Here is a 10858-nt window from a genome sequence, read left to right as displayed (position 1 = left end):
CCTGTGCTCCGCAAAGGGAGAGGCCACAGCAGTGAGAGGCCCGCGTACCGCAAAAAAAAAAAAAAAAAAAAAAAAGAAAAAGAAAATAGGCAGCAGCTGGGAAGAGGGGGCTAGCCAGCAGGATATCTTTAATCAATGTGAATGGGGCTCACGCAAATGCGAATATTGGCGTTGTTAGAGTTTTGGAAATCTGCACTATTTTCACATAGATTAAAAATATTTGTCCCAAAAGTGGATTAGTCATTGCCTGGGGCTGGGAGTAGGAATAGGGATTAATTTACAAGGGAGCACAAGGTTTCTTACTGGTGAGATGGAAGTGTTCCAAAACTGAATGGCGGTGGTAGTTACACACTTTGGCAGATTTACTAACAATCATTGAATTGTACTCTTAGAATAGGTAAACTTTATGGTATGTTAATTATTCTGCAACAGAGTTGTTTAAAAAAAAGAAAAAGGGAAACCTGCACTCCTAATAAACCTATGCCTGCAACTGATACAAATAAAGATGGTGACTTTCTCTTTTAAGACCTGTCAAAGGAGCGACCTACATTTTGAGAGGGACAATGGAAGATTGCACCTGGAGGTGCTTATGAAATTTGGTTGTTTTCTATTATTTACCTGCAGGGAGGAGGCTGAACAACTGCAAACTTTACTTGAAGCCCTGCAGCAGGAGTTGGAGGAGCTAGAGTTTCAACTGGGAGACCAGGCTCAGCAGATTCAAGAAGGGATGCTATTGGTACTGGCGATGGGGTGTGGGGTTTCACTAGATCCTGCCCATCGTAGTAGGGGTGCGTTAAGTGAGAAACCTGATTGTACAGTCATTCCAGATTCTAAGATTAGGTGCCAACACGTTCATTTTAAGTATAAAGAAATTGAAGCCCAGAAAAGCACATGGGTTTGCTCAACGCCACACAGCTAGCTGATGGTGATTCAGGACTAGAACTTGGGTCACCTAACCCTCATGCCAATCTTTTCCTCTGCCCTGTAAACAAGAGATAAGTATTAGTAGCCCATTTTCCGAATGAGAACAAGAAACACAGCTTTTGACCTAATATGGGCTAAGTCACTGCCAGGATCTGTTGCCATCGCACAGAGCCCAGTCTAGAGAATTCACACCCATCAGTGCCTTTCCCACAAGTCTGAGTTAGCTGCTTGGTGTAAATATGGGAAATTGTCCACACTTTTTGTTCTTGTTTTCCTTTTAGCAGCTTGAGCTTCTCACAGGGGAACCACCTGAACACTACACAAATCTGCATCAGTATAACTGGACTGAAGAAAAGAATGGCCAGACTTCATATGCTAAGATCCACCCCTCCATGGCCCCTGGGGCTGCCTTTCCTCCCAGAGATGGCCAGCGGGCTCCAGGCTGCAGTGTACCCCATTTAGCTGCCTTTCCTCCATCCACCTTGGGGAACAGCTGGAGGATGTGTCCTCCAGCTTGGGCAGAATCAGATCCAGCCTCTCTGTCAAACTGTCCTGTTGGAGAAAAGGATACAGATGTCTTCCTCTAGATCAGGGCAGGTTTGTTGACCTTTCTACAAAACGTAAAAGCACATTCTAGCCAGAGCAAGAATATCTAAATTTTCCCTAAGGAGAAGTATGTATCAATCCTTCCTCAGCTATTTTTTAAATATTCTACTCTATGGTTAAACCTGGGAGGAATATTTTAATACTCATTCGATAAAGAATAAGTGAGCACCTACTATGTGCCAGGCATAGGGTGCAGTGGCCAAGATGTATAAAATATATATCCCTCAAGGTATATATGGTGTACAGTCTTTGCCCTGCTGAAACTTACAGTCTGTTGGGGGAGACAGAATGTAAACACATAAATAGGTATGAATTTGGAAACTGTGAAAGGGCTTTGAAGGAAATAACAGGGTTTTATGAAAGAGAGAGTAACAGGGAGTCTGATTTAGATCAGGGTATCAGAAGGGCCTGGTTGAAGGAGTGACAACACAAGGAGGAAGGAAGATCCAGGCCTCAGAGGTAGCAGACTGTCCAAAAGCCTTGAGTTGGTCGGCAAGCCAGGCTTATTGAAGAAGCACCCACTAGGTGTCAGCAGCTCCTCTTGTGCTGGAGACAGCTGTGAACGAGTCAGAACTCCTACTCAAGAAAGCATCGGACAAAGAGTGAGAAACAACCACCGCAGCAACAAACAAGTAAATAAGATCACGTCAGTTCCTCACCATGGCGAAGACCATGTGATAATACTGTAGAGAGTGATGTGGGGTGAAAAGCTTACCACATTCATCAGAGTGGTCAGCCTTGCGAAAGGGAAGCTATTTGGGCAAGACACGAATGGTGAGGAGAGGAAGCCATGTGAAATTCTGGGGAAAGAGCATTTAAAGCAGAAGGGGGCTTCCCTGGTGGCGCAGTGGTTAAGAACCCACCTGCCAATGGAAGGGACATGGGTTCGAGCCCTGGCCTGGGAAGATCCCACATGCAGCGGAGCAGCTAAGCCCGTGCGCCACAACTACTGAGCCTGAGCTCTAGAGCCCGCAAGCCACAACTACTGAGCCCATGCGCCACAACTACTGAAGCCTGCGCGCCTAGAGCCCGTGCTCCACAACAAGAGAAGCCACGACAATGAGAAGCCTGCACACCGCAACGAAGAGCAGCCCCTGCTCACCGTAACTAAAGAAAGCCCGCGCGCAGCAACGAAGACCCAACACAGCCAAAAATTAATTAATTAATTAATTAATTAATTTAAAAAAATAAAAGAGCCCTTCTCTAAGAAAAAATAAAATAAAATAAAAATAAAGCAGAAGGAATGGGAAGTTTAAAGGCTCTGAGACAGAAACAGCCAGCATTGCTGAGTGGGTGAGGGATAGGGGAGTGCAGGGAGCGGAAGTCTGAGAGGTGGGGCTTCGGCATAACTGTAGGCTGGAGTCCGAGAGCCTGAGTTTTTCCCAAGTGTGATGGAAAGCCATTGTAGGTTTTAAGCAGGGTTGTCCTGTGAGCTGCTTTACATTTAAAAGTCACGCTGACTGCCTTGTGGAGAAGGTACCACTGGGGACTTACAGCTGTGCAGGAGCTCCCGTTAGAAGGCAGTTGGTGTAATACCTGAAGGGAGAAGCAAAGCTGTCAAGTTGCTTCCATCCAGCTGGGGAGGCTTGTGAGCCCTCCACCCTCCTTTCACCAGTGAAATGCGGGGTGGTGTACACCAGGGCTGAGTGCACTGGCGGTCTCTAAATGCTACAGGAATTCTCAGGAGGGGGGAATGCATGAAGAATGGAACAGTCAGAAAAGCTTCATGGAAAAGTAACTCCTTGAGGGAAGTGCATAATTTATGTAAGATGGGCCAGTGGTGGTTACTTTCCAGCAAGGAAACTAAGAAGCTATTTTTTTTTGAAACTACCCATTACTAGAACCCATCTCATAGCCTATTTCCGTTCTTCATCCTCCTTGCTTTTCGGAAACCCTTTTGGCTTCATGGGAGCCCTCCTACCCTTCAGACCGCCCTGTAGTTTGCTCTGTTGACTATACTTCCTTGGAGTGTGGACATCTCTCTTCTGTCCTCAATTCTCTTCTTTTTCTCTCTCCACACCATCTTTCTTAATATACACACTCACTCTAGAAGCCCAGTTCCCAGCTCTCTCCAGAATTCCCGTCCAGCATTTTCTACTCTCCACAAGATAGTTTCAGCTGGAAGACTTGCTTCCACATCTCACTCAGTATGTATCTTTTTATTTCTGTGTGATACACAATGCCCCATGCCAAGTATTTATATGACAATCTCTTATTCTCAAAAGCAGCCCACAGCAAAACTGTTCATTAGACATGGAAAACTTTTTTTTTTTCTGAGAACCTAGCTTAAAGCTAAATAAGTTCCATTTTGGAGTTTGGAGTGTTGATAAAGTTCAGACCTGTTTTTTGTTTTGTTTTTTTTGTTTTTTTTGCGGTACACGGGCCTCTCACTGTTGTGGCCTCTCCCGTTGCGGGGCGCGGGCTCCGGACGCGCAGGCCCAGCGGCCATGGCTCACGGGCCCAGCCGCTCCGCGGCATGTGGGATCTTCCCGGACCGGGGCACGAAGCCGTGTCCCCTGCATCAGCAGGCGGACTCTCAACCACTGTGCCACCAGGGAAGCCCCAGACCTGTTTTTGACCTGAGTTGCTTCCACACAAAACAGATGCAAATGAAGATTTGATGGTTGTTATTTCATATAATCAAACTGCGTAAAAGGAACTGACCATATAAGTTGCCATATGAAAATAGACGTCTTTTGCGTGTGACACGACAGACTTTCCCTCATTTGAGCCTCTCAGTGCTAAGGGAAGTATCCCCCATTTGAATAGGAGGAAGCTAAGATGGCGAGAATGATCTCCACAGGTACACACTAAGTCCTGTGCTGTATTATTAATGAGAAGCAACTGTACAGTGGGGTCAGTGGGGTTAAGGACTCAAGTTCTAGAATTAAATCCAGAGGCTTAAATCCAACTCCACTATCTGTGTTGGATAAACTACTTAACCTTTCTAAGCCTCAGTGTCATCATCTGTACGTTACAAGGGTTAATGCATATATAGCCCTTTAGAGCAAGCCTGGAACATGGTTCCTGTATGACTCCATACAGAGTATGGCTCATGATGATGATGATGATGATGATAAGAGTAGTGGCAATTTTTGAATATCTACTTACATGCAAGGTACTGGGCTAAGCACTTTTGTGCATTATCACTTATCTTCACAACAATCCTGAGAGGCAAAAATTAATACACACACACGCACGCTCAAAAAGACTATAAATTGTCTAAGTTCCAACAACTAGTAGGGGATTGAGTTGACTCTCTGATTCCATGTTTTGCCAGTGGTTCACCATTATGGCTCTGCCAAGCCTTGGGGCTTATGTGGAGCCCACTGATAGGTCCAAATCAACCAAAGTAACCCTGCTTCTGTCTGCATTATCTATTTAGCTTTAGCACAGATTCTCCTTTAAAAAAATCTCATTCTATATAAAAGTTTGAAAAGCACTGTACTATGTTAATGACAAATGACTCTTGCAGTCAAAGGCAGGTTCTGAGTTGCTTTCATGTAAAGAGATGACTTCTTCCGCAAAGACTCCTCAGGAACCTACCATCCTAGCAACTCTTAGCTTACTACTGCTTGTCCCATTGCCCAAGAATAATGACAAGAGTTCCTTTGCAGTCCCTGAATGACTTTTCTGGGGAATCTCATTGTTCTATCTTCAAGTTCCAAGATCCTGCATTCTCTTTTTTTCAAAGTTAACCTATCCAAGCTGACTTTATTCAGGAAAATCCAGACTACAAACCTGAAATCAGAGATCATTGCAATAAATATTTGTACAAAGTTAATAACATAGACAACCTTTTAATTGTGAAACTCAGCTCGGGGTTAGAGTCATTCCATTTCAATGAAAAAGAAGAAAAAAAATAAAAATCACACCACCTGATCATTTTCAAATGTAGAAGTTGGCAAAGGAACAATTTAACCTCTTTTACATCAAAGGACAGGGGTCCCTTCCTGTACTAATTTTATTCCATCCAGATTTCATTTCAATACTCAAAGCCAAAGGTGTGAACAGAGAAAACGGAGTTGAGAAACAGTACTTGGAAACTCGGGTTATATATTTTCCTTGGTTTCATTATGCACGAGTGAAGACCCAGGTTGCACGATGGAGACAAAAGGATAAAACCTTGAAGGTTGCTCTGAACCACAGCATATGCATAGGCTATGTAGATTTATATAAGGATATCCATCTTTCAGTCCACAGGAAAACATTTCCACAAAATCCCATTAGATTTTGTTTAACAGATATTCCCCTTATATATGCATTTTTGTCTGCAGGTCCAGAATCATCTTTTCTTCAAAAGAAAATAATTTTGCTAAAGTAGAAAAAATAAAATCAGAATATGTTCTAATGACTTGAAAATCTGGTCTAATATAACTGTTTCTTCTTGTTGAGAAATAATTTCTGGGGTATAACAGAGGTCATAAAATAGGACATTTGTGCAGAGATTAAAGGATAAGTTTTTTTGAGAAGAAAAGTTTCAAAATGTTTTATTGTGAGATGGTGGGTTGCATATCTAATTTCAAATTTTAATTTGAACAGCAAAGAAGAGCCATAATTTGTAGGGACTGTAGATTATTTGAAATGATGTCAAATTGTCTTTCTTGAAAATGAGAGAATGTGAACAGAAGCCAAAATATTGGTAGCACCTTTCTCTAACCCAAGACTCAGGTTCTAATAGTCTAATTTTCAAACATGAGTAGACCAGAAGTTTAGTATGAGATGCTCCCTCTCTGAGTCAACCTAATTATGTAAAGAAAGAGACTTCCATGTCACGAATGATTTCTAATCATTAGAATCAAATTGAAGACTCTTCCCATTTGGGTACTTCAAGAGTTCAGTGCTATCCAATGTTGGTAATCCACTCTAACAGTCAGAGCCAGTCCTTCTCTGAATTCATTCACCAGGAAAATGGAAGTGAAAGAAATGCACCTACTTCCTAAATGCACCTACATTTTCTTCATTCCCATTATCATTCAATAATTGCTTATTTGCTAATGACAGTGTACCAGAGTCATAGAACATCTATATTTTTCTTTTTTAAAATAAATATTTTGGGATATTTTGTAAGTATATAATTTCTAGGACTTAAGGAATATAATAGGTATCCAGCATTTTCTTTCCCAAAAGCCAAGTATTTACCCATTCAAAAAAATTACATGTTTCTACTTTGGACCATCTGTATTCTTCTATGGAAATGGGTAGGCATTTGTCAACTGCATTGCTTGTTAGCAATTCCCATGAATAAAATAAAATTTACATTTATTTTTTATTATCCACTGACACAGTTTTCTTGAACTGTTGAATCTTGCGAACTTCCCATTGCTTTAATGAGTGCATAACATTGATGCGTTACAGGGGGAGGTTCCCTGCCCTGTTCAACCCTCATTCCTGCCCAGTCTTACCACTTATCTGTTCCCTACAGCCTCAACCTCCACCAACCCCTCTGCTGCTTCTTTAGTCCACAGTAGAGGCTCCAGAGCTGGGTATACAAGTGGTAGAGTAGGATATTTGTCTGGCACTTGGTCACTTTATGTGTATGCTCTGGTATTTTGTTTCAGAAAACAACTCTCTACTATTCATTTAATCTGAATAACTGTAGAGCAATGAATCATACATTTGCTTCACCTGAAAACTCTTTATTTAAATAGGGATGCTAGGGGCTTTTCTGGTGGCTCAGTGGTTGAGAGTCTGCCTGCCAATGCAGGGGACGCGGGTTCGAGCCCTGGTCTGGGAGGATCCCACAGGCCGCAGAGCAACTGGGCCCGTGAGCCACAACTACCGAGCCTGCGCGTCTGGAGCCCGTGCTCCGCAACGAGAGGCCGCAACAGTGAGAGGCCCGCGCACCGCGATGAAGAGTGGCCCCCGCTCGCTGCAACTGGAGAAAGCCCTCGCACAGAAACGAAGACCCAACGCAGCCAAAAATAGTAAATAAATTAATTAATAAATAGGGATGCTCTTTGAAATTTAGAAAGGTAATAGGTTTCCTTTTTTCGGTTGAGTGGTCTGCTTTCTGAAAAGCTTTAGTTTGCAAGAATATGTTGTGTGTACTTTTGTAAAATATTCAAGTCATTTAAAATTACAGTAAGAACTTCTGACGTGATCTTACTCACCTTTGTATCTTTCACACCTGATAACAGTATCTGGCTCATAGTCACTCCTCTATAAATGCTTATTGAAATAAATTAAGGAGCACTGCCTTGCTTTGTATAAAACAAGGTTTAGGGATTTCTCTTCACTTATGCTTAAGGTGAGGCAGACTTATACATATGTCTATGTAAAGTCATGTCCACTACATCATATAACACTCTCTTCATAAAGACACACATTACAAGATGAATTGCATCCCCCAAAATTCATATCTTGAAGCCCTAACCTGCAGGGTGACCGTATTTGGAGATAGGATGTTACAGGAGGTAATTAAGGTTAAACGTGCATCTAATGACTGGTTGATATGAAGGAATGTAAGCCAAGCCCCCTCACCTCAACCTGGGACAACTCTCAAGAGTCACCCCAGCTTCAGAGCTCTCCATGGGGTTACTTGAGACTTTTGCTGTAACTACAGCCCAACTCCTCCCTCTGTCCAATCCTGCTTTCTTAGCTCACAGATGTTAATTACAAGTGTACCTCTTTTTTTTTTTTTTTTTTTTGGCTCCGGACGCGCAGGCTCAGCGGCCGTGGCTCACAGGCCCAGCCGCTCCGCGGCATGTGGGATCTTCCCGGACCCGGGCGCGAACCCGTGTCCCCCGCATCGGCAGGCGGACTCTCAACCACTGCGCCACCAGGGAAGCCCCAAGAGTACCTCTTAATAAATTCTAAATCTCCATTTCAGAATCTGCTTCCTTGGAAACCTAATCTGTGAAACTATTTTAGTTTGAGTTATCTCAGAGTTAGATCCTGAAACAAGGATACAAGTTCAAAGAGTTTGTTTGAGAAGTTATCCCTAAAAACACTACTAAGGCAAGTGGGGAAGTAGGAGAGGGAATGGATGAAAATCAATAAGGTATGCATTGTCAAGCAAGTTAACAAGAGTGGGCAAACAGGACTTAATTCCACTGGGGAAATCTGAGACCCCAGTGCTTCCGAGTTATCCTGTCCAAGGGATATGGGAGCTGGAGTATTTATTCATCAACTTCCATCAGTCATTGGTTGAAAGCTGCCCCTGGAGCATTAATTCCCCAGTATTATCAGATTGCTCTGTGTGCAAGAAGAATTGGATCCAGCCCTCAATCAATGTGCTGTAGGAACTTGAAGTTGGTAATTTGGTGAAAGTGAAAAATAAGTGTTCAGAAGTATATGTGCTATAATAACTAAAAAACTTAAAGTTGCCCAAATATACCAACAAACCACTGCAGGGTGTATTCATGTTTCTCCCTGTTATAGAGTATCTACTATACTGCACTAATTTCTCTGCCCATTGGGATATACCTTTGAATATTCAAACACAGTCAAACATAATCTCCTCTTGAAACTATGCCTGGTTCCTCCTTTTTACCTGAATAGAAACAACTTCCTCCTCCTTTGTGTCACCAGAGTACCTTATATGGACTTCATCCTTAACTCCAGTGTTTATATGGCACTTAACTGCTCACATTTCCACCTTATCTTGGACTTCCGAGTAAGTTTCTTGATGGCATAGCTGAGTCTTGATCTTTCTGCAATCACTTATACTGAGCACTGTACCTAGAACATAGTAGGAACATTCGGTGAAAAAAAAAATTATTTTAAGTACCAGACCTGATCTCATCTTTCAGCACTTAAAAAAATGTTATTCCACTGGTGTTTTGTTATTGTTCTTGTTTCTTGTTTTGCCTCCATGGTTTCTGATGAGAAATCTGCCATCATTTGGGTCATTGATCCCTTTTTAATGTATTGTTTTTCTATGGTCTTTTCAAGATTTCTTGCTTTGTTTTGGTTTTTTGCCCTTTGATTATGATGAGTAAGAGCAGGTTTTCTTTGAGTTTATTCTATTTGAAGTTTGCTGAACTTGCATCTGCAAATATATGGCCTTTACCAAATTAGGAAATTTTTTAGCCATTATTTCTTCACATATGTTTCTGCACCAATTTATTTCTCCTCTCCTTCCAGGACTGTAATCACAGTATATAAGAACTTATGATATCGTACCACAGTTCTTTGAGGATCTGTTCATTTTTTATCAAACATTTTTTTTCTTCTGTGTTTTCCAGATTGGATAATTTTTATTGACAGAACTTCAAGCTCATTGGTTCTTTTTTTTCTCATCTCTATTCTGCTTTTGAGGTGCTCCAGTGGACTTTCTAGTTCTGTTATTGTATCTATCAGTTCAAAAGTTTCGACTTGGTTCTTTGGCATACCTTCTATTTCTTTTTGTTCATTTTGAGAATGTTCACCTTTACTGCATGAATCTTCACTATAAGAGGTGTTTTGAAATATTTGATAATTCCTACATCTGGGTCATTTTGGAGTTTGCATTTGTTGATTACTTTTTCCGTTGAAGATTGTTAACATTTTCCTGGTGCTTTGTATGTCAAATAATTTTGGACTGTATCCTGGACATTTTAATATTATGCTATGAGAATATAGGATCTGTTAAAAAAGTTCTGAGGAGTGTTATTTTTTTGTTTGTTTTCTTTAGTAGGCGATTAACTTAGTTAGGTTCAGACCACAGTCCTGACCCACCTGCAGGCTGTAGCTCTATTGTCAATTCAGTTTTCATAGCCTTTCTGTACTATCCGGCCTACCTGTGCATGCACCATCCAGGTTCAGTCTGAGACCAGGGTGGTGGTCTACACTGTAGTTCAGTTCTCAGAGACTTTGCTATGTTGCTTATGATCAAGTTCTATACGTGCACAACTCATGATGAGCCCAAACGTTATACACAGATTTAAAGGATCCCTTTCTCCTGCTACCTCCTCCTTATGAATCCCCCCGACATTCTCTGACTCCTATGGACTCCTTTTCATGGCTCTGCCTAGAAAACCATGGTTTTAGCATCCATGTACTATAATGAACTTCCTGAAACTGGATCTACCTCAGGGCAAAGTAGCAAGAGAAAGGAGCCTGCAGAAATCCTGCTGCTGTAGCTGCTACCCATGATGCCACCTCCACTGCTGCTGCAATTCCCACTGCCATGGGAATGCCACCTCATTACTGAAGTAGGGCTTAGAGAGGTAAAAAAATCTTTCTTTCCCAGGGGCCCCATTCCCAGCCCTCTGGCCCAAGAGAGAGGACTTTTCATGCAACTTTTTCTGTTAGCACCTGTTGTACAGTCTCAAGATTCAAGCAGTCCTAGAATCTATGCCTGGAAGTATGGGAGGAAAGAAGAAGCAGGAACTCATCTTCATAG

At 42.0% G+C, this 10858-nt stretch overlaps 1 protein-coding gene and 1 long non-coding RNA gene across 3 annotated transcripts in view; one reads left to right on the top strand and one right to left on the bottom strand.

The window, feature by feature from the left end:
- ITPRID1 (ITPR interacting domain containing 1) overlaps positions 1 to 1511 on the top strand; it is a 58954-nt gene extending 57443 nt beyond the window's left edge. The window contains 2 exon segments of the mRNA XM_028489917.1: positions 623 to 736; positions 1206 to 1511. Of these exon segments, the coding sequence (XP_028345718.1) occupies positions 623 to 736; positions 1206 to 1511 (420 nt within the window).
- The window catches only part of LOC114486301 (uncharacterized), a 30167-nt gene extending 20960 nt beyond the window's left edge, over positions 1 to 9207 (bottom strand). The window contains exon 1 of one of the 2 annotated variants that reach the window (XR_003679813.2): positions 9026 to 9207. This is a non-coding gene — a long non-coding RNA (uncharacterized lncRNA). The remainder of the gene's footprint in view (positions 1 to 9025) is intronic. The other variant, XR_003679814.2, reaches the window with a different exon arrangement.
- Positions 9208 to 10858: the final 1651 nt, after the last annotated feature.

The sequence above is a fragment of the Physeter macrocephalus genome, chromosome 5, assembly GCF_002837175.3.
Source record: "Physeter macrocephalus isolate SW-GA chromosome 5, ASM283717v5, whole genome shotgun sequence".
Lineage (NCBI taxonomy): Eukaryota > Metazoa > Chordata > Mammalia > Artiodactyla > Physeteridae > Physeter > Physeter macrocephalus.
This window is presented reverse-complemented; position numbering and strand designations above follow the sequence as displayed.